General features: G+C 43.7%; 1 protein-coding gene across 4 annotated transcripts in view; it reads left to right on the top strand.

The window, feature by feature from the left end:
- The window catches only part of NIPBL (NIPBL cohesin loading factor), a 1,214,062-nt gene that overhangs the window by 427,831 nt on the left and 760,253 nt on the right, over positions 1–25,978 (top strand). For 3 of the 4 annotated variants that reach the window (XM_029578673.1, XM_029578682.1, XM_029578699.1), the window contains exon 11: positions 15,059–15,241. The exons of the other annotated variant lie outside the window; for it this stretch is intronic. In XM_029578673.1, coding sequence (XP_029434533.1) covers positions 15,059–15,241 — 183 coding nt within the window. The remainder of the gene's footprint in view (positions 1–15,058; positions 15,242–25,978) is intronic. 4 annotated transcript variants of the gene reach the window in all.

The following is a 25,978-nucleotide window of genomic DNA, read 5'->3' as shown; positions in this document are numbered from 1 at the left end:
CAAAACTGCGCATCTTTCCCTCACCAGAGAAAGAGCCTTTTCTATCGCTGGCACCTACCTCTGGAATTCCCTCCCCACTTCCCTCCGTCTAGAGCCATCCTTACACAATTTTAAAAAAGGAATTAAGACATGGCTCTTCAAGCAGGCCTACCCCATTACGAACCAAACATAGCCAGTTACCATGACCCACCCTTTCCTGCCCCTTGCTTTTGTGCCTTCCTGTATCCTCTGTAGCTCCGCTCCTGTATTCCTCCCCTGTAGCCTTCCCCCCTAGAACCCACCTTTTTAACTCCATTTTAATTCCATTATATTTGGATCATATTCCGTTATATTTTGCACTGTTGCTTTCAGCCACTACAGGTATTGTTGCTTGCAGCCTTTTCAGGCATAAGATGTATATAGTTCCTGTAGTACTCAGTTTATGATGGTTCTCTCCTTCCGCCTATCCTTTAATTTCCATCTTTAGTTCTTTCTCCCTTCCCCCCCCTTCTTCCCTTTCTTGCCTGCCCCCCCCCCCCGTTCATTGTAATTTTCCTTTCTTCAGTTTCATTGTAAACCGGCGTGAAGGCTGAAGAGGCAACAGAGCAAGACTTGGAAGGCTGAGGGCCACTAGGAAAGGCAAGAAGAAGTAGGCCAGAGTGGCAATGCAGTAATAAGGAAAGCAAGGTGGGCCAATGCAAGGAGCCAAGATGAGTCAACAAAGAGGCACTATGTACAGGGAGAGGTGGGACTAAATAGGGCTGGCCTTGCTGAGTCATATGATCAAAGAGTAGGTGGTTAGTGCAGGAGAGAGCATAGCTGCATGAGGACCTCTGCTGGCATCCTGGCTGCCTAGCAGCAGGGATCATGACAACACCTCTGAGCTCTGTCTTCACTAGTTGTCAACTCTCTCGCTCCCCCATCTTTTGCTGTCCTCTCATTCTCCCTGACTTTTCCTATCACACTTTCCAGCTCTCCAACTCCCTTTCTGTAGTATTTTTCCCACTCCGTCTTCCAGCTCCCTTTCTCTAGCTATACCCTCTCCCAGAACAGACAAATACACACCAGCATTCCATCTGGCTCCTCCCACTTTCCAGCCTTCTATTGCCTGTATTTCTCCATCTCCCCTACTTCACTGTTCTTGTTCTCAGCTCTGTCACTCTTCTCAGTTCTCCTCACCTCTCATCACTTCATCTTGAGGAGGTGGACTTCTTCTAGCCTCCAAGAAAGAACTCAGACTGACCGCACTCTCAATCAAGACAGAGTCCAAACTGGAAATGGGTCTAGTCAAGTCAAAACATCTACAAATACTCTTAGTCTACGCTCCCCCGGGAGTTCTAGAAACGGACCCGTCACCCCTTATAGAATCCATCGTGAAACATATTAACTCAGACCTTCCAACAATGATCATGGGGGATTTCAACCTCCATACAAACGCAACACCTCTTTCTGCAAACTGCGAAGCCCTCCTCACCACCCTCGGCGCTATGGGATTTACTCAGACCATCAACAGCCCCACACATAAAGCTGGACACACTCTGGATCAAATATTCATCAACTCCAATTTCACTTGCACAGTAGAACCTTCCTGTGCCCCAATCCCTTGGTCAGATCATTTCCTGATAGAATCTTCCTTCTCCACACACAAACAGACACACACCGCCCCACACCTTACCACCATTCTATTCAGGAAAGCATGTCCATCGGATACACTCAGCGATCAGCTCTCCAAAGAACTCTCTAACTTAGACCTAGATAACCCCAACTCAGCCCTATCCTCCTGGCAAAAGATTACAGAAGCTGTCGCAAACAAATGGTGCCCTATAGTCTCCAAATCAATCAACCCAACAAAAAAGGGAAATCAACCCTGGTTCAGCGCTGAACTTAAACAAATGAAACAGACCTTACGCCATAAAGACCTTTCTTATTTATGTTTCGACCTTTCTTATTTATGTTTAGTTGGTTTTATTTTTACTTCTGGTTTCCCCTGTTCCATGTAAACCGGCCTGATATGAATCCCATTCATGAAGGCCGGTATAGAAATGTTTTAAATAAATAAATAAATAAATAAAATAGATGGCGCAAAACCCCTAACACTTCTACCCTTTCTACATACAAGGGATTCTTACATCACTACAGGACCGCCATTCTACAGAAAAAAAAGGAATACTATGCAAACAAAATACACCATTTCCAATATGATGCCCAGGCCCTATTCGCCTACGTGACACAAATCACCAAATCTACCCCCTCACCTATCCCAGATGAACAAGCTCTTTCCAAGGCTAATGAGCTCGCTACATTCTTTCAACAGAAGATCTTAAATACACTCGCCCTCCTGCCTTCAAATACTACACCTCCCAAGTCACGCGAGAATCCCCAGTCTCTTACTAGACCTAAATTTGACAGTTTCGAGTCAATCTCCACTAAAGAGATTGAATCCCTTTTAAAAAGGCAGAAACCATCAAGCCATCCGGCTGATAACATCCCATCGAGACTCCTGCTTCTCATCCCAAATGCGATCTCAGGACCTCTGACCGGTATCATAAACAGCCTTCTAACGCAAGGAAGCTACCCAGACAGTCTAAAAACCGCCTCACTCAAGCCCCTCCTCAAGAAACACAACTTAGATCCTAATGTACTAGCTAATTTCAGACCCATCTCTAACCTCCCATTCGTTGCCAAACTAACGGAGAAACTGGTAAACACCCAGCTTTCTGAATATCTCGAAGACCACAAGATCCTATACCCATCGCAATATGGTTTCCGTAAATCACGCAACACGGAAACCCTTCTCATTTCACTTACTGACCATATTATCATGGGGTTAGACAAAGGACACTCCTTTCTGTTAGTCCTGTTAGACATCTCAGCGGCATTTGACACCGTCAACCATACCATCCTGCTGGATCGCCTAACAGATATTGGCATCTCCGGATCTGCCCACAACTGGTTCAAGTCCTTCCTCAGCAATAGGACTTTCAAAGTCAAAATCAACAATAGTGAGTCACCCCTAACTAAATCAACTCTTGGCGTACCTCAGGGTTCCTCCTTATCTCCTACCCTCTTTAATATTTACCTCCTCCCCCTCTGCCAACTGTTAACAGACCTCAACCTAATTCATTATCTGTATGCAGACGACGTGCAGATTCTAATCCCGATAACAGAATCAATCTCAAAAGCGCTCACCCATTGGAATAACTGCCTTCTATCCATCACTAACCTACTCAACAGCTTAAACCTGGTTCTCAACGCCTCTAAGACAGAGCTGCTCCACATCTCCTCAAATGAAATCAATATCTCCCCACCATCACCACACATCTCTCACATTACCTGCAAGCAGGTTAGAGACCTTGGGGTAATACTAGACAATCGACTAAACCGTAAGAAAATGGTCAACACAACCTCCAAAGACTGTTTCTTCAGATTACAGATTCTAAAACGTCTTAAACCACTCTTATTCTTCCACGACTTCAGGACAGTCCTCCAAGCGCTACTGTTCGCCAAAACAGACTACTGCAGTGCCCTTTTCCTAGGCCTCCCCAAATCCACTACCAAACCATTGCAGATGTTACAAAATGCGGCTGCGAGATTGCTGACCAGTACCAGCCGCAGCGAACACATCTCTCCCATCCTCAGGAACCTACACTGGTTACCAGTTAATTTCAGAATTCTATACAAATCAATCACCGTTATTCATAAAACTATCCATCATCATCTTCAACTCGACCTGGAAATCCCATTCAAACTCCCCTCCTCTAACAGACCAACCAGAGATATTCTCAAAGGCACTCTGAAATTTCCCCCTACTAAAGCCTCACGCCTCTCGATGACCAAAGACAGAGCTTTTTCGATAGCTGGCCCATCTATCTGGAATAGCATCCCATCAAGTCTCAGAGTGGAGTCTTGCCTGTTAACTTTTAGAAAAAGACTTAAAACCTGGCTCTTTCACCAAGCCTTCGCCGACCCACCAGACAATCACTAGTTGTCCTTGACGCTTACCCGTTATGGTGATTATACTCACGAATGGACTCTGACTCTTCCAGGTTAAAGCACCATTAAGCTTTAACCCGTACGCCCTATGGTATTACTTTATATTTATTTCCTGCCTTATCTTCTTTCCAGCTTGTTGCAAGCTTCCAAGTTCTCTTACCCTGTTGATTGTAACTTTGACTCATTCCTACCTATTGTTTATCTTTCGTTTACTTGAATTGTTACCCCCGTTATATTCTTGTTAATTGTAAACCGATCCGATATGGTTATTTACTATGAAGGTCGGTATATAAAACTGTTAAATAAATAATCTTCTCAGTCTTGTTCTCTCTCCCATGGCAACTGGAGAAAGCAATGCAACTACTCCTTCCCTTCCCTCTTACCGGCAGGAGCTGGTAAGAGGGAAGGAGGGGAGGCAGGTCAGGGGTAGGAGGTGCGCTCCCTCTTCCCCCCTTCCCCCACCAGAAGGAGGAAACCATCGCCGGCACCCACAGGACATATCCCACCCACTGCCAAACAATGTGGTGGCAATGCTAGACACCGGAGGTGCTTGCGCCAAGAGGCGCATGCCCTTGTCGCACGCACGAAGGAGCATGACAAAGCTTGCCCCTTTGTGCGCCTGAAGTGTAACGCCTGAAGTAAATACTTATAATCCCACCCATACCAAACAGATATAAAAATAGAGCCAACCTACCTCATTGAAACCATCACAGGACAAGGAATATATGGAAATCTTCATAGAACCTCTCAGCACAAACAAAAAAAAGTGTGCAAAGCTCATCTACCGCAGATAAGTAACAACTTTCCTATAATCTTTTTGCCTAATGTTTACTCCGTCATTACTAAATGTTCAATCACTGACAAAGAAAATCCCATTGATAAATGATCTACTAGAAGAACAAAAACTTACCATATTCTGCATTACTGAAACATGGCTGAAAGACAATGATAGTGTTCTCCTAAATCAAATTGATCACCCCAACTGTGATATTTCACTTCCCCAGACACAAAAGTAAAGGTGGGGGGTATATTAATAATCAGTAAAAAAAAAAAAAAAAGAAGAACTAAAACTTAAACCTTACAAAGTTGAGATTAACCCTCCCTTTGAGATGGCAATACTAAAATCTACACAATTAAGTATAGGTACTGTCTATTGCCCACCTGGAGCACTCCAAAAAGATTGCTCACTCCTAATAGAAATTTTCACAAAAGCGTTTCCATCACCTGAATCCAGAATAATCGTAGGGGACTTTAACCTACTTGTAAACATTCGCCAATCACAAGAACTGCATAATCAAGCCATGCCACTTCATGCTACCCTGGTCTGATCACCAACTAATGAAAGTAGAAATATGCCTCCTCAACACACAGCAAAAACAATATCATATATTAATCAATCATTCACATACAGAAAAAAGATAGAACCGAAAATTCTTGGAGACTATTAAAAATAAGATAACTGATTTTAAATATGATAATGCCTCCTCAGCTTTTGACTCCTGGGATAAAATCATCAATGAAATAGCCGACATCTTATGCCCAATCAAAAAACAAAAATTCAAAAGTGAACAAAATATCACAAACACAAGAAACCTTGGTATAATGAAGAGCTAAGACACACTAAACAAACCCTGAGAAAATCTGAAAAGCAATAGCGGAAATGCCAAAACTCGGAATATCTACAAAAATACAAATTCCTATTAACAAAATACCATGAACAAATCAATAAAGCAAAAAAGATTATTATGCAAAACAGATTCAAGGTGTAATATTTAATTCCAAATTACTCTTTTAAATAGTTAAAAACCTAATCAAGGACCCATTTTCCTCCATGTCCCACCAACGACATCACAGAGGCTGCCGGGTAAGGGGGGATTTAAATGGTGCCCTTACCGTGGCAAGCCCCTTCCAGCGCCGACACAACCCTCTGCGCCACCGCCGACCAGAGGACCCACGAAGACAGCCAAGGCCCAGGATGAACGGGCCGCAGCCGGCCCACAACAGGGACCACCCCGGAACCCGCCCAGAGGACCGCCCACCTACGACGTCACCAAGACTGCCGGGTAAGGGGGGATTTAAACAGCGCCCTTACCATGGCGATTCCCTTCCAGCGCCGACTCGACCCTCCACGCCACCGCCGACCCGAGGACCCATGAGGACAGCCAAGGCCCAGGATGAACGGGCCACAGCCAGCCCAAACGAGGCCCACAACAGGGACCACCCCGGGACCCGCCCAAAGGACTGCCCACTGACTATGTCACCGAGGCTGCCGGTTAAGGGGGGATTTAAATGGCAAACAAAGGGGCCTGCCCCTTAGAACGCCCCTTTGAGCAGCAACTTTGAGCGCCCACACTTCAACAACGAATAACAACACTCAACAATCACAACACAAACAGGATCTCTCAACATGCCTCACCCTAACCTGCAAAAGACATCACCTATTCCCCACCCCATGATTCATCGATGTCTAATCTACATACACACCAAAGACACAACTAAAAACATGATCTTCCTCATGTTCATGCTCATCAACACACAATCAATCACAAATTCATGCTCATCTCAGACCTCCTTCAAGAAAAACAACCCGACTTCATAGCCATCACAGAAACCTGGCTAAAAAACACAGACCATGTCATAACAAATCAGATCACCCACAACCTATACGACCTCTTCTCCATACCCAGAACAAAATGCAGAGGAGGAGGATTAATGTTAATCATCAAAAAAAGCTTTGAAATAAAACTAATACCACATTCTTTACCACCACAATATGAAGTAGCTCTTTTTGAATCCTCACAACTGCAAATCTGCCTAGTTTACGGTCCTCCCGGCCTTCTAGACCACAATTTATTACCTTTAATAGAATTTTTCACAGCCAACCTCAACCATAAAAAACCCATAATAATCCTAGGAGACTTCATTCTTCACACCGACAAAACACCCTTATCACACACATCCCAAACACTCCTAGACGCACTAACCACCCTCAACTTCTCACAGAATGTTAGATCCAACCCATAAAGCAGGCCACACCTTAGATCTAATATTCAGCAACGAAAAATTCCCAAATAAATGTTCCGTATCCTACCTCCCAGTTCCCTGGTCCGACCACTACCTATTACAAGGGCTGACAGCTCTCCAGACAAGATCCAACTCAAATGATACCATGAAAACCAGCTTCATCTTTAGACCTCCATTCCTCCTCGAACCGCTACAACAGGAACTCTCACAACAACTAGCAAACATAAACCTCAACAATATCAACACCACAACCCAATCATGGCTACAAATTACAGAACAAATTACTAACACCATCAACCCCGAAAGATCTAAAATTTCAAACAAATCAAAAACAAAAAGCACCAACCCATGGTACAACAAACAGAAAGAAACCAAAACAACCCTCAGAAAAAAAAGAAAAGGCCTGGCGCAAAAACAAATCCACACCAAACCATATAGACTACCGCAGCTATTTAGCCTACTACAAAAACTGATCAACTCAACTAAAAAAGAATATTACAGCAAAAAAATTCAAAACTGCACCCACAACCCAAAAACTCTTCAATATTGTAAACAACCTAATTGCTGACACTAGCCCAACATCTACCCACACAAATGTGAATCTAAGTCAAGATCTTGCCACATTCTTCAAAAACAAAATCCAGAAAATAACTGACACCATGAACAAAATTCCACCACAAATCATTACCCTAGACATAAAAAGCATAACACCATGGACCACCTTCGACTATGTATCAGCCACAGAAACAGAAAAATTGATAAAATCCCTAAACCCTGCAAACCATGACCTAGACAAAATACCAATAAACACCCTCAAAGAAATATCCCACATCATCCCACCAGTAATCACCAACATCATCAACAAGTCATTAGAAGAAGGATCTCTACCAGACAGCCTGAAAATCGCTATAATAAAACCCATCCTAAAGAAAAAGAACTTAGACCCCTCAGATCCTAACAACTACAGGCCTATATCCAATCTATCCCTCATCGCCAAACTAACCGAAAAAGCAGTACTAAAACAACTTAATGAACATCTTGATCTGAACAACATACTTTACCCAGCCCAACACGGATTCAGGAAGCACCATAGCACAGAGTTACTACGTCTTAACCTTACCAACACAGTCATAAGAGGCTTCGAAAATGGACAGAGCTACTTACTCATACTACTCGACCTATCAGCGACCACAAATGCCTGATACAACGACTTGCAGAAATTGGAGTAGCCGACTCAACCCTAAGCTGGTTCAAATCCTTCCTCCACAACTGAGCATTCCAAGTCAAAATTAACAACACCAAATCAGATCTAATACCACTAGAAACCGGAGTGCCACAGGGCTCCTCACTATCAGCAATCCTATTCAACATCTACCTTCTCCCATTATGCCAACTCCTATCCAACCTCGGCATCACCCACTTCATATACGCCGACGACATACAACTCATCATATCAATAACAGACACAATCGAGAACGCCCTCAACCTTGCTGCCTCACATCTAAATAACATAAAAAACCTCCTAAACCAATTGAAAGTCTGCCTCAACATAAACAAAACAGAATGCATTCTCCTCCAAAGAAAAACTACAATAACTAACACACACAACTTCATCCAAATTGAAAACACGAACATCAAACCCAGTGACAAAGTAAAGGATCTTGGAATCTGGATAGACCCAGAAATAAACCTCAAAAAACATGTATCTGCAAAGATCAAAGAAGACTTCTACAAACTACTAATACTAAAACCACTACTAAAGCATATCGATTTCAGAACCACACTACAATCCCTAATCCTGTCAAGCCTGGACTATTGTAACTCCCTGATGTTAGGCCTACTCAAAGCAACCACACGATCTCTCCAAGTCCTTCTAAATGCGGCAGCCAGAGTCCTTGCCAGCAACAAAAAAACAGACCACATCACCCCTGTCCTAAAATCTCTGCACTGGCTCCCCATAGACAAAAGGATTGAATTCAAAGCGCTAACCATGCTACATAAAACCATATATGGGAAAGAAATCAACTGGCTAAACGACGTAAATCACCCACACATCCCACGACGAAACAAAAGATCTGCAAACAAAGCATTACTAGAAATTCCCCCACTTACAGCAGCCAAACTCACTACAACCCGTGACAGAGCATTCTTAATGGCAGCCCCTACCCTCTGGAATAAACTCCCAGAAAACATAATACTACATAATACTTCAGCCTTCTGAAAACACCTCAAAACATGGCTATTCCAACAAGCCTACAGAGAAGGCATAGGATAAGAAAAAATATGAACACAGCCATCACCCACCAACTTGCAAATCACGCTAAAACCCTCTTAGCACATAGCTCATCTACGAACTTCATTCAACTCACTACCAATTTCTGAACCCACCACCAACCCACCCTTCAGAATTCTCCTGTACCTCTTATTTATAACCTTCAAAATTCTCCTGTACCTCTTATTTATAACCTTCTACATTGATCACATACAACAATCAATTATATTTTTACATCTTACAATTTGTTAAACCTTATTTAGTTTTTCTTCTTGTTAAACGTTCCTATGTATTATTGTTAATCGTTCCGATGTATTACTGTTTCACCGGAATAATGTTATATGTACCACTGTTCCCACTGTACTGTTATCCTCATAACTCAGGATCAGGGCAGGTTGCGTCATCCCAACTTCAATCCCTATCCCTAACAGCATGGATGTTGAAAGCTTGATCTTGCAACCGCTCAATCTTTCAACCAATGTCTCTCAAGTGCTTGTAGCTTCACGTAAACTCTCCACACGAAAGAACTATCGTGCTAAATGGAAACATTTTACTATGTGGTGCACACAAAACAGTGTCAACCCTTTTTCATGCACTACATCATCTTTATTAGACTATGGCATCTCTCAGACTCTGGTCTCCAGACCTCATCTGTAAGAGTACATTTAAGTGCAATCTCAGCTTATCACAATACCGTCGGAGATGCACCAATATCAGTGCAACCACTCGTTAGTAGGTTTATGAGAGGTTTAATTCAACTTAAACCTCCACACCACCCACCAGTCACAGAATGGGACCTTAATGTAGTCTTAACAAGGCTCATGCGTTTTCCTTTTGAACACATGGATTCCTGTGATGTTAAATTTCTCACTTGGAAGACTATCTTCTTAATAGCCATCACATCTGCTAGAAGGGTTAGCGAGTTACAAGCACTTGTCACATACTCACTCTATACAAAATTCTTACATGACCGAGTGGTACTCCGTACACACCCAAAATTTCTCCCCAAGGTAGTTACGGAATTCCACTTGAATCAATCCATCATCTTGCCTACTTTCTTCCCCAAACCACACTCTCACCAAGGAGAGAGGGCTTTACACACCTTGGACTGTAAACGTGCACTTGCGTACTACTTAGATCGCACTACAGCCCATAGGAAATCCACCCAGCTCTTTGTTTCTTTTGATCAAAACAAACCTGGAAAAGCGGTGGGCAAGCAAACTTTATCTAATTGGCTTGCAGTTTGTATTCAATTTTGTTATGAAAAAGCAGGCCTTCCTCTCCAGGGGCGAGTAAAGGCTCACTCAGTAAGAGCAATGTCAACCTCAGTAGCACACTATCGTCCTGACATTTGCAGGGCTGCCACCTGGAGTTCTCTCCACACCTTTGCAGCCCACTAATGCTTGGACAAGGCCGGAAGACAAGATTCCATCTTCGGACAGTCTATCCTTCATAACCTATTTCCAACGTGACGTACCAACACCCTTCTGCCTGCCCGTTAGGGTTCAGGATGTCGTCGGCCAAACTTTTATCCCAGTCCTAGTGCCTTGCACACCTGGGTACATTTGGTGCATTCTCGGACATCCTCAGCTCGGTACTCACCCATATGTGAGGACTACCATCCTGCTTGTCCTGTGAGAAAGCAAATGTTGCTTACCTGTAACACGTGTTCTCACAGGACAACAGGATGTTAGTCCTCATGAAACCCACCCGCCGCCCCGCGGTGTTCGGTTCGTAATGTTTTCTTATTTTATTTTTCGGCACTACCTGTAGCTTTTAAACAAGACTGAAGGGGGACCCCTGCTGGCTGCAGGGTTAGTGCCATGCTGGGCATGCCCAGTAGGGGCCAGTCAAAGTTCTGGAAACTTTGACAAAAGTGTTCCATGATTGGGCTCCATCCTGTGATGTCACCCATATGTGAGGACTAACATCCTGCTGTCCTGTGAGAACACCTGTTACAGGTAAGCAACATTTGCTTTCTGCTCTTTAGATTTTAAATATCCTTATGTCCACATAATGGTTCAATAAGACCACAGACAATTCCTCAGATTTGAAATGGTATCTCTTCTCCTTCAATACAGCATACGTCTATTTGGCATATCACCACTCTGCGAGTCTGCATGCAGTATCTGGTAGTAGTCATGGTACATCTCAGAAAACACATTCATCATTTGTCCTACTTAGGCGATTGCAACATTAAGAACAGTGGAGGCTCGGGAGTTAGTTGTATAATAGCTGAAACCTCAAGGATATGTCATAAATTATCCAAATTCAATATGAATCCATCCTTACAACTGGAAATCATTGGAGCCCTATTAAGTGCTCAGGAAGGAAAGGTTTTTCTTCCCATTGACAGAATAACAAATCAGTGAAGAAGATATTCAGACTGTATTGCCCCAGCCCATGAATTTTTCATGATGCTAGGCTACGTGGCTTTAACAGGTCACATTCTAAGATGATAAGAAATGCCATGCTGGCTCAGACCAGTGTCCATTGAGCCCAAGTTATCTGTCAGATCCCCAGTAGTTGATCTGTTAGTTGCCTTGAGCCCTTCCTCAGCAACAGATTCCACTGAGTGGAATCTGTTTTAAATCTGCCATTTGCTAGTTTCATAGGGTATCCCCTAGTTCTAGTGTTATTTGAAAGGGTAAATAACTGTTGCCTATTCATAAATTCCACCCCCCTTATGATTTTATAAATTTCAATCATATCCCCTCTTTCGTCTTTTTTACAAGTTAGAGTCCATAGTCTATTTAGCCTTTCTCTATAAAGAAGCTCTTCCATCCCCTTATCATTTTCATCACCCTTCTCTTTACCTTTTCTTTGTCCTCTGTCTCTTTTTGAGATGAGGCAACCAGAATTGAGTACAATACTCAAGATGCGGTCGTGCCATGGGTCTATACAAAGGCATTATGATGTTCTCACTTTTGTTTTCTATTCCTTTTCAAATAATTCCTCATATTCTATTTGCCTTTTGACCATCACCACACACTGAGCCGAAGATCTCAAGGTATTGTCCACAAGGACTTTCAGGTCCTTTTCCTGGGTGGTGACTCTAACATGGAACCCAGCATATTGTGTACCTGTAGTTGGGATTATTTTTCCCTATGTGCATTACTTTGCACTTGTCCACAAATTGCATCTGCTGTTTAGAAATCCAGTCTCATAGTCTCACAAGGACAAATTCCACAAGACAGTCCCAGTGGATGTTAGATGAAATCAGTCCTCACAAAAACCTCCATTATCAGATACATGTAACTGGGGAACTCAAAAACCCCTTGCTCTGCTAGCTTTGTAGAGAGAATCTAATGACTGGCCTGCCTTTCCACAAAGCTCAGCTCTAGATAGTTCTAACAAAAGATGCGTCATTTCAGGGTTGAGGATCACACACCCAAGGCCTTAGTATTCACTGTATCTAGTCGTCACAGGAGGAGATGATATGTCAACCTTTTGTAGCTTTAAGCCATAAAACTTGCTCTGATAGCCTTTTAGTACGTCATGTCTAGGAAAATCATTTTGATTCAAACAGGCAATCAGGTTGCAATGCTCTACATCAACAAACAGGGAGGAAAGGAATCTTATCCCTCTGTTTGGAATCTTCAAAATCTGGAAGTAGGTGATAATTCATGTCTCTAGTCCAAGCCATATATCTGATATGGGGAATGTTTAAGACAAATTCAGTTGACTTATAAAATCAGAGTGGTCCCTGAGTCATCAGCTAGCATACAATATATTTCAACACTAGGGTACCCTGGACACAGATCATCTCAATAACAAGTCCAGAAATTCTGATCCAGAAAGAGTCGCCCACACAGTCTAGTGTTGGATTCTTTTCAGGTATGAGGCAGGTCTTTCCCCTAATATACTATCTGTAGCACACGGGTTGAGGAAGAGGGAGTATATGTTGCAGGGATGAAGGAGAGAAAGGGGGAGATGATGGGGGGAGAGAGAAGGGGAAAATGTTGGTATAGTAGTCCAAGCTAAGAGATGTCAGGTAGCAGTAAATAAAGTAGGACTCTAACTATATTAATATAGAAGTAAATTTACAGCTGATTTTGTTTTGTTGATTTAATGGTTATGCATATTATTTAAAAAATGTATTATTTACAGCTTCTGGTACATTGATAGCAAATCTGGCCCATCATTGAAATGAGTCTGATGCCCGTAGTATGCTCCATAGAGTACAGAATTTCCAAAGTCATTCTTTACTTTCAGTAGTTATTTGTAAAAAATGAAATGCACTTGTCTTGTACTTCTGTAGCTGACCCCCTCCCCCCAAATAATTTTTTTGTGCATGGTTTGTGAAGGGATTATATAATGAATCTGGGGATTTTTTATTTTTTGATGGAGAGGATATGAAGTGGGGTTGTGTGTATGGTGAGTAGGTTAATGATTTTGCTTTGAGAAATTGTGTATGTGGAATTTTGTTTTGAGAGGGGTGTTGGGGGAATATGTGTGGGTGCACAAATTTGTGAAGAGTGTGTGTTGAGGAAGAGCATGATGGGAGATAGAGAAGTATGGGGATAGGAAGCAGAGTGCTTGGGCCATAGATGGGGATGTGAGTATTTCTGTAATTTTGAGGTATCTGTGTATGAAGATGTAGAGGGATTGGGCAACATATGTCTGGGGACTTGTGGGGAAGGGGGATATCTGTTCCACTGCTGGTTCCTATGCTGTTCTGTATAATTTTTCATCTGGGCATACACGGACACTCTGGAAACTTATGCAAATATGATTTGTGCATGCAAATGTCTATGTATGCACAGATTAAAAATTACACAGATTGAACACATTATTTTATTTATTTTTTTATTTATAACTTTTATATACCGGCATTCGTAAAAAAAAACATCATGTCGGTTTACAGACAACTGAGAAAGGAAATTACAATGATAGATGGAGGAAGGATAGGAAGTTAAAAGGTGACAACTTTACTGTAGAGCCAACGGGCGCCACAGTTATTAAATGAGATTACATGTGGTTAACCAGGTTGGACATAAATTAATTATATACAAGAGGCGACAGAGTGGGGGGTAGCGCGGGGTGGGGCAAATAAGGTGTTTCTACAATACTTTACTGTAAAGAATGCTTAAAAATGGTAAGACAAATTGTGCCTTTCTTGTGGTCTTGGGCCTATCTCCTTCCCTTTTACAAGAAACAAAGGGAGCAATTTAATCACAAGAGAATCACATTAACTGATGTAATACGCAACAATCAGCCAATCATAAATCTATAGTTATGACACTAAGGAAGAACTTGCAAAACCTTCAGAATCTTGTTGTCCTCGGGATTGGAAAAAATCAGAAATAAAAGGAATTGGCTTAATTATTTTATGTTCTAACTGGTAACAGTTGTTAAAATTGTGTCTCAAATATAATAGATAGTAGAATCAATGCTTTACATCCAGAAAAAAAAGTTACTTGACTGACTTAGCATTGGGAAGGCATTTTTTTCATGGTGCTGCAGAATTGTAGTTTCACCTTTTTTTTTTTTTTGCTCTAGAAGGTTGTTAGATTTCTGGTCTGCTTATCTTCTTTCAGCCTAATGAATTACGTAACTATATAGAACTAATGTTTTAAAAACAGTTTTCTAAAATTTCTTAAACTCGAGTGGAGCAACAAAAATCATTTTGATAAATGTATAATTACATTTAATTTTATCAGAAAATAAGAACAAGCTTTTCTTGTAATAACTTGGAATCCTTTAGTAAATGAGTTAACTGTTTTGGTGATACATATATAATTCTGTAAGTTATATTTTAAGCTTACCTTTGTTACTTTTTATTATTAGGTAGCATAGATCAGTCAGTGTTAAAAGAGCTGCCTCCTGAGCTTGTGGCAGAAATTGAATCTTCCATGCCACTTTGTGAACGTGTAAAAATGAACAAGCGCAAACGCAGCACAGTTAATGAGAAGCCTAAATATGCCGAAATAAGTTCTGATGAAGACAATGACAGCGACGAAGCCTTTGAATGTAAGTAATATGGTACATTGTCACTACAAAGGAAGCCCTCTTAGAGAGATCTCCCAGTATTTCCTGGAAAAAAAAACCTAATATGTGGAGTAGCTGTTGTAGTACCCTCTGAAACTGTTGAAAAAAAGAATGCATGTTATTTAGAATATAGTTGTATCTATAGTTAATAAAGAAGACCAGTTCACCTCACACAGATGGATGATATCTGACAGTGCTGACATGGGATACATTTTCCAGTAAAGTCTGATAAACTCCTCTGGATATGAGTACATTTATAAGGTGTGCTTCAATTCATCTTATATCTCTTGAATTCTATTGAGATTGCTGCTGCTTGCAGTATTTTTCAGTAGGGCTTTAATTTTAGCTCTCTTCTTTACATTATTGGTTTAGAAAGGTTTTTAATATTTCAAAAGTTTTTCTTGTTCAACATCATTTTTAGGCCTCCTTTGTCTATTTCTGACAAGCATTCACAGCCACAGACCCTTTTATTTTCCAGCTATCTGAGTGAAAATATCTTCTCCCTTTGATCTCACATTGTCTATTTTTATGACAAATGGCAGAGAAGATGACCAATGGCTTCATGAAGTGCTCAGACTACCGTCAAAAGATGTCCATCACTGACCATCAAAAGACATACTAGTTGTCTTGGTGAAGATATTTCCCACTGCAGCATCTGCTCTAGCATGTCGCTAAGAATCATTAAGCTCTGCCAGATGAGTCTAAGGAGGTATTAAGGAGGCACATGGACTACAGATCCATGTTGATTGCTGGCAGTTCAGATGTGCCAAAGAAGATATTAACTTCTTTTGCACCTAATCCTAAGGATAGTCCCATTCTCTCAGGTCATATGGAGCATCAGGCTCTGAGCAATCGAGCACAAAGCTGAGAAGAAACAGCTCTAAGTGCTCATTGAAGGAGAAAGTGTCTGCTTCACATGTTTTCAAGAGGAAGAATTTTCTGAAATGTGCTCCATAACTGCTTAAGTGACTGCATGTATAAGCAAGCTCTAGCTCCCATTCAGCATACTTGCTCAGTGGTCTCCGGAGATCCAACGTCAAACTTTTAAGACATCTTGAGCCATCCCAAAGAAAAATCTGTTGTCCTGCTCAGTCCCATCAACTCTTCAGATCAGCAGTCTTTAAGAACAGACTTTGGAGGCAAATAGCAGAAGCAGTCACTCAGTACATAAAGAGTGCCAGGCAGCAGGCATCTACTGATCGGACTCCACTTGGAGCAACATATGATATGCCTACTGCTTCTCTCCTTGTGTGCAGTGGCGTAGCCAGAAATAATTTTTTGGGTGGGTATAAAGTTAACATGACATGCAGGTCTGAGACCTACTAGTTGTATTCTTATTAATAAATAATGCCATATACTGCACCTTACAATGGCTTTCTAAGTAACTTTCAATAGCCAACATGCATCATGCAAGAAACTTTAAAACATTTTACCTCAGTTATTTCAAGCACTTGCCAGCATTAAAAATTCCTTATTAATCTGTATTAATTTTTTATATTTATTGCAATTTATAAATGTACAAGTACAGCATGTAAAAAGCAAAGAAAACAAACAGATCCAACTAATCATGTAATGAAACAAAAATCAATGTATTCTTTCATGAATCCTCTTTGCAGAAAGCCTGAAATCAACATACCTACAATAAAATAGTATTAATCATCAGAGCAGGTGCAGAGCAGAGTTAGGACAATTCCCATTACACCCAACATGAAAAAAAAAAAAATTCAAATTCTGGTGTCACCTCAGCAAAAAATATCCCTCCATTGTTAAACATTTTATGAAGTAACACAAACTCCTGCAAAAAAGACATCTAGAACCTTGCCATACCATACAGTCATAGCACTGACTCTCAGGACTCAACTGTAACCTTATGAAAAAGCAGCAGTACAAACACTACACCAGGCCTTAGAACATTAATACATCACCTATTGGAAAAACAGAACAAGCTGGACTACTAAAAAAAAACTACATGCTAGCAGAAATACTGCACTTTAGTCGCACGCACACACACGTACACACAAAACAAAGACCAACCCTCATCTAATATTGAAACAAGAGACTAAATTAGAAATAGAAACATACAGACAAAACCAAAATAGAAAGCCTGAGAAACTAGACCGAAACAGTGGAATACTGAAGAAAGAGCAAAATACAAAAATATAAGAAATGCACATTCCCAAAGATGACATATTCCAATTGCCAAAATCTCAAATTTTTTTTTTTTTTTTTTTTACTTTTGTTGTCTGATCTTTGTATTTTTCTAATCAGGTGGTCCCAGGTTTTTTTTCCCACTTTTCCTTGTCTGTCATTTCCTAATTCCTTTTTAGGGTCTCTTCTCGTTTCTTCTCCTACACTTCTCTTCCTCCCTCTCACATGCACACAGGATCATGCTTTCTCTCACAGACTCCTTCACATACACACACACACACACACACACACACACACACACACACAAGCTCTCATTTTCATATGCTCCCCCCCCCCCCCCCCAAGCTCTCACTCTCAAATTTTGTAAACAAACATACACAAGCTCTCACTATCACATTCTCTACAGGTGCACGCACACACACACACACACACACACACACACGTTCCAGACAAGTGGGTTTTCTTCATCCCTACCAGCAGATGGATGTAGAGAACAAAACTTTGGGCACTGCTATATATCCAAGAGTGCCACCTGCAGTCCCTTTGTATTTCTCTACCTCTAGCAGATGGTAGAAGTGCTAACCCTGCAGTACGTACTGACTGGATATTTTAAAGGAAAATTGCTCCCCGAGATGACAGACTCCTGCAGAAGGGTCGTCCCTCGGGTTGAGCCGGGCGAACAGGGGGTTGGATGCCCCTGGCCAGCTTCAGCCCACGACCCCGGGACCACTGACAGCCAGTGCTTTGGTTCCCTCGGTGGTCCCGAAGCCTCTCCGCCTGGCCAGGACAGGGAAGTACCCTTACTTTTATTTTTGTGCTTTTCCTGTGTGTCTGGGCCTTTAAATCTTTGTTGTAAAAAAAAAAAAAAAAAGGCAGCTGGAGAGACATTTACCCTTTTGAAATTACCTGGTTAAACCGGAGAGACTGTTACCATCGGTGAGTAAGGAATTTTTTCTTGCTGAACGGGACTTTGCCGCTGTGCCTGACGACAGAGGGAGGGGCCAGAAGTGCCTTTTAAGACTGGCACTCCTGCGGCGTGGCACAGCCGCCGGCACGCCACCAAAGCCACGCGCACCTAAGGGGCGCGTGGCTTTGCCCGGGTTTGCCCAGTTTACCTGGTTTGCTTATTTTATTGCCGAAAAAATCTCTGGAAAAAAGGGATAAGAGAGCGACATGGAAGCATCACTAAGTGTAAGAGTTGCATTTTTTTTTGGTTTTTCTGGTATTAATTTCTTGAACATGCCGGCCAAAAGGAAAGGGAAAATAAGGGTTTTCCCTCTGAACTCTTATCCTCCCTAATGCAACTCGAAATTGATCACTTTTTGACTCAGCTGGAAACACAGGGAGCTAGTGAATCCGTTAGAGGTTTGCGGGAAGGAGACTGTGAAGCTTCCTATGATGAAGCGTCTCTGAGCCCATACCAACACCCGCCTCCTGTTCAGCGCGGCCCCGGTGAGGACGCAGTCCAGTCGCCCCCCCCAATAAAGTGGATGGAGCAACAGGGCGGGGGGGGGGGGCTGTCCCTGGAGTAGTACCAGAGGGAAGGAGTTCCTTAGAGGCTGGAGAGAGTCGTGACGGGGAAACATCTGAGAGAGAGAGCCAGGAACCCACTGCCTCTGGGCAATCAGAAGAACTGCTGCGTGATATAACACGGCCAGCGACAGTTAACCTAGAGGCGATTTGGGAAGTGATTACTGAACTGAGTTTAACCATAAACAGACTTGAGAAAAAAATAGATTTTGTTTCTTCAAATTTCTAAGAAGAAATTCAAGATATTCAACAACAGAATAATAAAACTTCCAATAGAGTTGGTGAGACCGAGAGTAATATCAGGTCCTTCCAAAAGTTTAGGGGCAGATTTTCAAAGCCTACGCGAGCCGAGCCTATTTTGCATAGGCCCAGCGACGCGAGCAAGCCCCGGGACGCGTGTAAGTCCCGGGGCTTGAAAAATGGGCGGTCCGGGGGCGAAGCGTGGATGTGGCCAGAGGCCTCTCCACTGCTGCTGGGCCTGGGGATGCGCACATGTTATAAAATCGGGTGTAGAATTGTGCGTGCCGGGTTGCACGAACAAATCTACGCCCGCGCATAGCTACTAAAATCTGGCCCTTAATGTTATAATGGTTAAAGATCAGCTAGTTAATTCACGTGGTCTTGAAATAATTGAAAACAATATAAGGCATCTAAATGTTAGAATTTTACATTTTCCTATGGTAGCGGGAGAAATTCCTTTTATTTCTTTAAAGAGATTCCTAATAGAAGTATTAGGATTTTTCCCGTTGATAGAAGGGCTGAATTAGCCATGCTGTCATGGGAACTGTCTATCAGGGCCCAGGAGGCGGAGCTTCTGAGTAGAATACAGAGCTTTGCTCGTGCCTTCCCACGCAGAACAACAGTCTCTCCTCAGTCTGTTTTTTTCGCGCGTGGGAGCGCACCCGGGGGGCTTAGTTTCTCCTCAGACCTAGTCAAAAAAACAGAAGAAAAATGTCACAAAAACCGGGTCCAAGGCCTTCGGGGTTCAAACCCTGTGGTTGTGGCAAAATCATGTCCATCACAGATGGACATGATCGCTGCTACCGATGCCTCGGGCCTGATCACCAGCAAGCCGCATGTAAGCATTGCGGCAGGATGTCGCCGCGAGCCAGGCGTCAGAGGGCCCAAAAGATTCAAGCCCTTAGGCGCAATCGGGATCCTACGCCCCACCTTCGGAGGCACACTCGTCACCAGGTCCCATGAAGCAAAAGACCCCAAAGGTAAGGAGGGCGGCATCCTTGGAACCCTCCACCTCCAGGACTGGAGGATCAGTGGGAGGAGATCGAGCCCGGAGTCTAGGCCTTCACAGCCACGACTTGACGAGGCATACATTAAAGCATCGATCGCAGGAGCCTAGGCCGCATGGAGCAGGGGACTCCAGTAGACCTGCGTCGAGTAACTCCGCAGGGGACCAAAGCAATCGACTCCTTCGATGCCGGGATCGGAGCACTCTGAAGGATCGACGCCTTCAAGGGAGCATGCGTCAAGACACAAAGGACTGCACATGACGGCAAAGCCGACACAGAGTGTCGATGGTGCTGCGACAGGTCTTGAGGTCGACACCGGAAGCATCGGGATCGATGCTGGAAACACCGGGGTCGACGCCAGAGGCGTCTAGGTCAGCGCAGGGAGCATCGATGGCCGTACCAGGACTGTTGGCTCCAATGTAGTGACCAATACTGGCGACACAAGTTCCCTCACCAACACCACATATGTCAAATTCGACGCATGCAAGGTCCAAACAAGCACACCCAGTGACTACACCGAAGACAACTCCACCACACAGCTCGACTCAGATCTCGAGAGGGGTGACCCGCTCAGAGAGTGAGAACAGACAAAGTCATAACATCACAAAATCTATTGGCAGCGACCTGCAGTCTTCGCCATCCTCAGAGAGGGGGAGCGATAATTACTTCGCACCCTCCCCCAAAGAGACTCCATAGCTCACAATTCCCGGACCAATCCCTGTCTCCCAGAAGTGATAAGCACACCGGTGCTGCAATCTGAGGGAGAATACGGCAGACTCACGTCCTCATCCTCCTCCTCCTCCCTAAAGCAACAGTTTAGGGAGGAGGAGGAGGATCATCATTCTCCAAGGTCTCCTCAGGAAATGGGGGAAACACCCCCACCACCAGTAAGAAAAAAGAGGAAGACTGAGTTGGGTGATGAAGACCCATCGCTACTTCATGGGGATACACAGGGCAAACCGCGGATGCCACTACAAACCCAGGAGGCATTTTTCCAACTGTCGTCGGCCCTCTCCGGGATTCTTTGAAACGCTGCAATCCTCGTTTCAACTTCCCTCATCCCCTGCGAGTAGCGCGCCACCTTCGCCTCAACCGGTGTCTTTGCCAGAGCGAGTGAGGAACCCCTCCCTGCCGGGAGTGTCCCACCAAACCCCCGAAAAATCCAAAGGTGAACAATCCCTGGTAAGGACAGACTCTAATTCCCTTCCATCATCACCCACATTGTCAACGGGGTGTCCTTCTGATCCTCCGGAGGATACACCTGAACCTTACTTGCCCCCAGAAGACCTATCATATCCCAAATTCCTGGACAAGAAGGGGAAAGTACTCAACCTGCAGGTCCAAAAACTGCAGGACCTTCGGGCGGAAACGCTTGGACTACTTAAGATATTTGATGTTCTAGCTGAACCCACTTCCTTACCATCCCACAAGGTATTGGATTCGGTCCTTGAAAAATCATGGGGAAACTCCCTACACTATCCCACCGGTCTCAAAAATGACCGACCTCAAATTTAGAATGCAGAAGTCCCAATTCTATTCTACGCCACAACTGCCACACTCTTCGTTAGTTGTGGAATCTGCAATGCAGCGGGCCAAGCGGTCTAGAATGCATGTGTCAACACCTCCAGGAAAGGACCAACGAATCCTGGATGAGTTCGGAAAAAGGTCGTATCAATCGTCTATGCTATCCTCCAGAATCAGCCAACATCAATTCTACCTGGTCCATTAAAGGCGGCTTTACCTACTCCGGAGGCGCCATTCATAACTCAGCCGATACAGGACCTCGAGGAAGACATTCGACACTTTCTCCAGACGGTTTATGAGTCATTCGAGTCGTCGACTCGCACATCCGCATCGGCCATTGCCGCCCGCCGAATGGCCTGGCTCTGCTCCAGGGCCATTAGCGTCTAGCAAATTTACCATGCAGGGGCGAAAATCTTTTTGGGGACAAGTTCCAAGTAACGGTTGCGAACTTGAAAGACCAGGCAGTAGCTGTCCAGTCGTTGACACAGTCATCATCGTTTGCCACACAACGTAGTTATTACTCTGCCAACCACAGGCAACAATATCATCGGCATCTCTATAGACAATATCAACAGTTTCGCTCTACTCTGGACAACCCACCGCAAAGGACAGCACCTTCACCTCTTCAGGCAAGGAGGGGTAGAGCAAGGCCACAGAGAATGCAAGCACAGCAGCCTCAACAGACAGCCAAACCTACCCCATCTTTTTAATACAACCGCCGTCATCACTACCACTGCACCCTCCAGGGAAGATCACACTATGCCTACCATCTTGGGAGAACATAACTACAGACCTGTGGGTTCTAGAAATTGTAAGACAGGGATACCAACTTCGTTTCCACAACAAACCCAATCTACCCCACCTAATACCCAATTGAATTCCAGGTCAGCAAACTCAATTGATACAGGAAATTTCATCCCTACTTCAACAACGAGCGATCCAACGAACTCCCATACATGCTCGACAAAAGGGATTTTATTCACCTTATTTCCTGATTCCCAAGAAAACAGGTGGACAATGACCAATTTTGGATCTACGGGAGTTGAACAAACACCTAATCAAGGAAAAGTTCAAAATAGTGTCCCTAAAGACCATATTACCACTTCTTCAACCCAAGGACTGGATGTGCTCAATAGATTTGAAAGATGCTTATACCCAAATGCCTATCCACCACTCCTCGTGGCTGTACCTCTTTTTTTCCAGTTTCGGGAACAACACTTCCAATACAGAGTACTACCCTCTGGCCTCTCAGCAGTTCCCAGGGTTTTCACCAAGTGCATGGCAGTGGTGGTGGCACATCTCCGCCAGAAAGGCATCAAAATCTTTCCTTATCTGGACAACTGGCTCATAGTGGCATCCACACCGCAGAGTCTTAACGAATACCTTCACCAGACGTTACACTGTCTACAGTGTTTGGGAATCATAGTAAACTATCAGAAATCCAATCTGGCTCCGACGCAATCTCTTCAATTCATTGGAGCGCGTCTGGATACAATCAGCATCAGAGCTTTTCTGCCAAAAGAGCAGAGACTAGAAATGCGATGACTCTTCCGTTCCATCCAGTTGTTCAAGCAACCTTCAGCGTGACAGGTCCTCATAATCCTGGGTCATATGGTGGCAGCCATTAATACTGTTCCGAACACGTGACTGCACATGCGTCGACTACAATGGGGACTCAAGCGACAGTGGAAACAGCACTCTCAAGCATTAACGACTCGAGTGCAGCTGACTCAATCCATGCTGTGAGATATAGCATGGTGGCTCAAGGAACCAACGCTCAAGAAAGGAGCATTGTTCACGATACCCCCCTCCCCCCCCCCCCAACAATATAGTTCTTACCACTGATGCCTCTCGCAAGGGCTGGGGAGCTCATTTAGACCATCTGCAAACACAAGGCCTCTGGTCCCCTGAGGAACAGAACCCACAAATCAATGTACTCTAACTCAGAGCGATAAAGCACGCTCTCCAAACATTCCTTCCGCACTTAAGAGGCCGGCGAGTCATGGTCTAAACAGACAATCATGTGGCCATGTAGTACATCAACAAACAAGGAGGGTCCAGTTCATGGTCCTTCTGCAAGGAAACCTTACAAATCTTGGAACATGCGTCACGTCACTCAATACACCTTCAAGCGACGTATATACCAGGGGCCATCAACACTCAAGCCGACCGTCTGAGTTGTATATTCTACCCTCACGAGTGGTCACTCAATCAGCAAGTACTGGATGCTCTGTTCGAACAGTGGGGACAACCAATGATCAACCTCTTTGCAATAGAACTCAATGCGAAGGTCCTTCGCTTTTGTTCAGTCTGGACCAGCACTCGTCGAACGTCACAAGATGCGTTCCTCCTACCATGGACAGAACCTTTGATGTATGCGTTTACTCCAATACCTCTCATTACAAGAACATTGCAGAAGTGCATAAGCGACGCAGCTCAATTAATTCTGATAGCATCAGCGTGGCCATGCCAACCGTGGTATACCCACCTCCTGCACCTATCAATAGCACAGTCAATAGTGCTACCAGACTGCATGGATCTCTTGACGCAGGAGCAAGGAACATTGCTCCATCCCATGCACAAATCGCTACACTTGACAGCGTGGAGATAGAACAGCTCCTCTTGACGGAACAGGGAATATCCGTCTCCACGCAAACTATACTTCTCGCCTCAAGAAAACCATCAACACGAAGGAATAATAGCTTCAAATGGAAGAGAATACTCATCCTGGTGTTCTCCAAAGGGAATACCTCCATTAGACTGTTCCAACAGTAAAACTGTTGGACTATCTTCACTCATTATACACTATGGGACTGGCAATTTCTTAGATCAGAGTACATCTCAGTGCGATAGTAGCCTATCACTGGCCATATAGAGGACATCCCATCTCTGTCCAACCCTGTATCTCCCGTTTTCTAAAAGTCCTAACTCACCTCCGATTTTCAAGCTGCCTGTGCCGTGGAATCTTAATGTAGTACTGGAGCAACTGGTGGTAGCCCCCTTTGAACCACCGGACGCGGCACACATTAAATATCTTACGTGGAAAGTAGTATTCCTCATTGCCTTAATGTCAGCACGCAGAGTCAGTGAACTGCAAGCTCTAGTGCACTACAGCCTGTATATGCAATTCTATCATAACAAAGTAATACTTCGCACACATCCTTCTTTCCTTCCAAAAGTGGTCAGTCAATTCCACTTGAACCAATCAATCAAATTACCAACATTCTTTCCCAAGCCTCATCAAAATGATAGGGAAAGGTTACTGCATACATTGGACTGCAAAAGAGCACTGGCATATTATAAACGAAGAACGCATTCAGAGTCAAGAGCTTCTCAATTATTTGTCTTTCAACCCGAATGCTCCCGGTCTACCGGTAGCGAAATGGACCATATCTAGATGGATAGCCCAATGCATTCAATTCTGTTACACAAAACACAACCTAACCTTGCCTTCTCAACCTAATGCACACCAAGTGAGGGCTGTATCAACTTCCCTGGCACATCTACGACAAGTGGCGGCCATAGGCATTTGCAAGGCGGCCACCTGGTCCTCCGTACATACGTTCACATCTCACTACTGTCTGGATCAACAGACAACTGACTAAGCTAAACTCGGACGAGTCATTTTGCAAACTGACAACCTGAGCTTATAACTGACTATCCACACACTTAGATCACGCATAATGACTTACTAAATATCTGAGTGCGTGATCGGGAGCTTAGGACTCCCATGACAGCATGGCTAATTCAGCCCTGCTATCAACGGGGAAAAAGCAAGTTTGCTTACTGTAAACGGTGTTTCCGTAGATAGCAGGATGAATTAGCCATGCTGACACACCCACCTCCCTGGATAGTCAACGACTTAACGTTTATGGATTACTAAATTACAGACTGAGGAGAGACTGTTTTTCTGCGCTGGAAGGGACGCGCAGCCGCACAGCTACTTAAAAGCTCCTTCTCCGGGGCCCTGATGGACAGTTCCCATGACAACATGGCTAATTCATCCTGCTATCTACGGAAACACCGTTTACGGTGAGCAAACTTGCTTTTCTGAACAAGATATTCCCTCTGTGAACTCTTGTTATTTTCTAACAAAAAGAGCTTCGACTCCTATAGTCCCCATTCCCGCAAACTTAAGTTTTTTGGAGAGTTCTAGCCTAGATGTCATAGATCGAAATACCTTAATAGTCTCATTTATTACTACACAAGATATAAACAAACCTATGAGAAGGTATTTCCAAAAATTTCCCATACTATTTCATGCACAACC

This window comes from Rhinatrema bivittatum, chromosome 1 (assembly GCF_901001135.1).
Source record: "Rhinatrema bivittatum chromosome 1, aRhiBiv1.1, whole genome shotgun sequence".
NCBI lineage: Eukaryota > Metazoa > Chordata > Amphibia > Gymnophiona > Rhinatrematidae > Rhinatrema > Rhinatrema bivittatum.
This window is presented reverse-complemented; position numbering and strand designations above follow the sequence as displayed.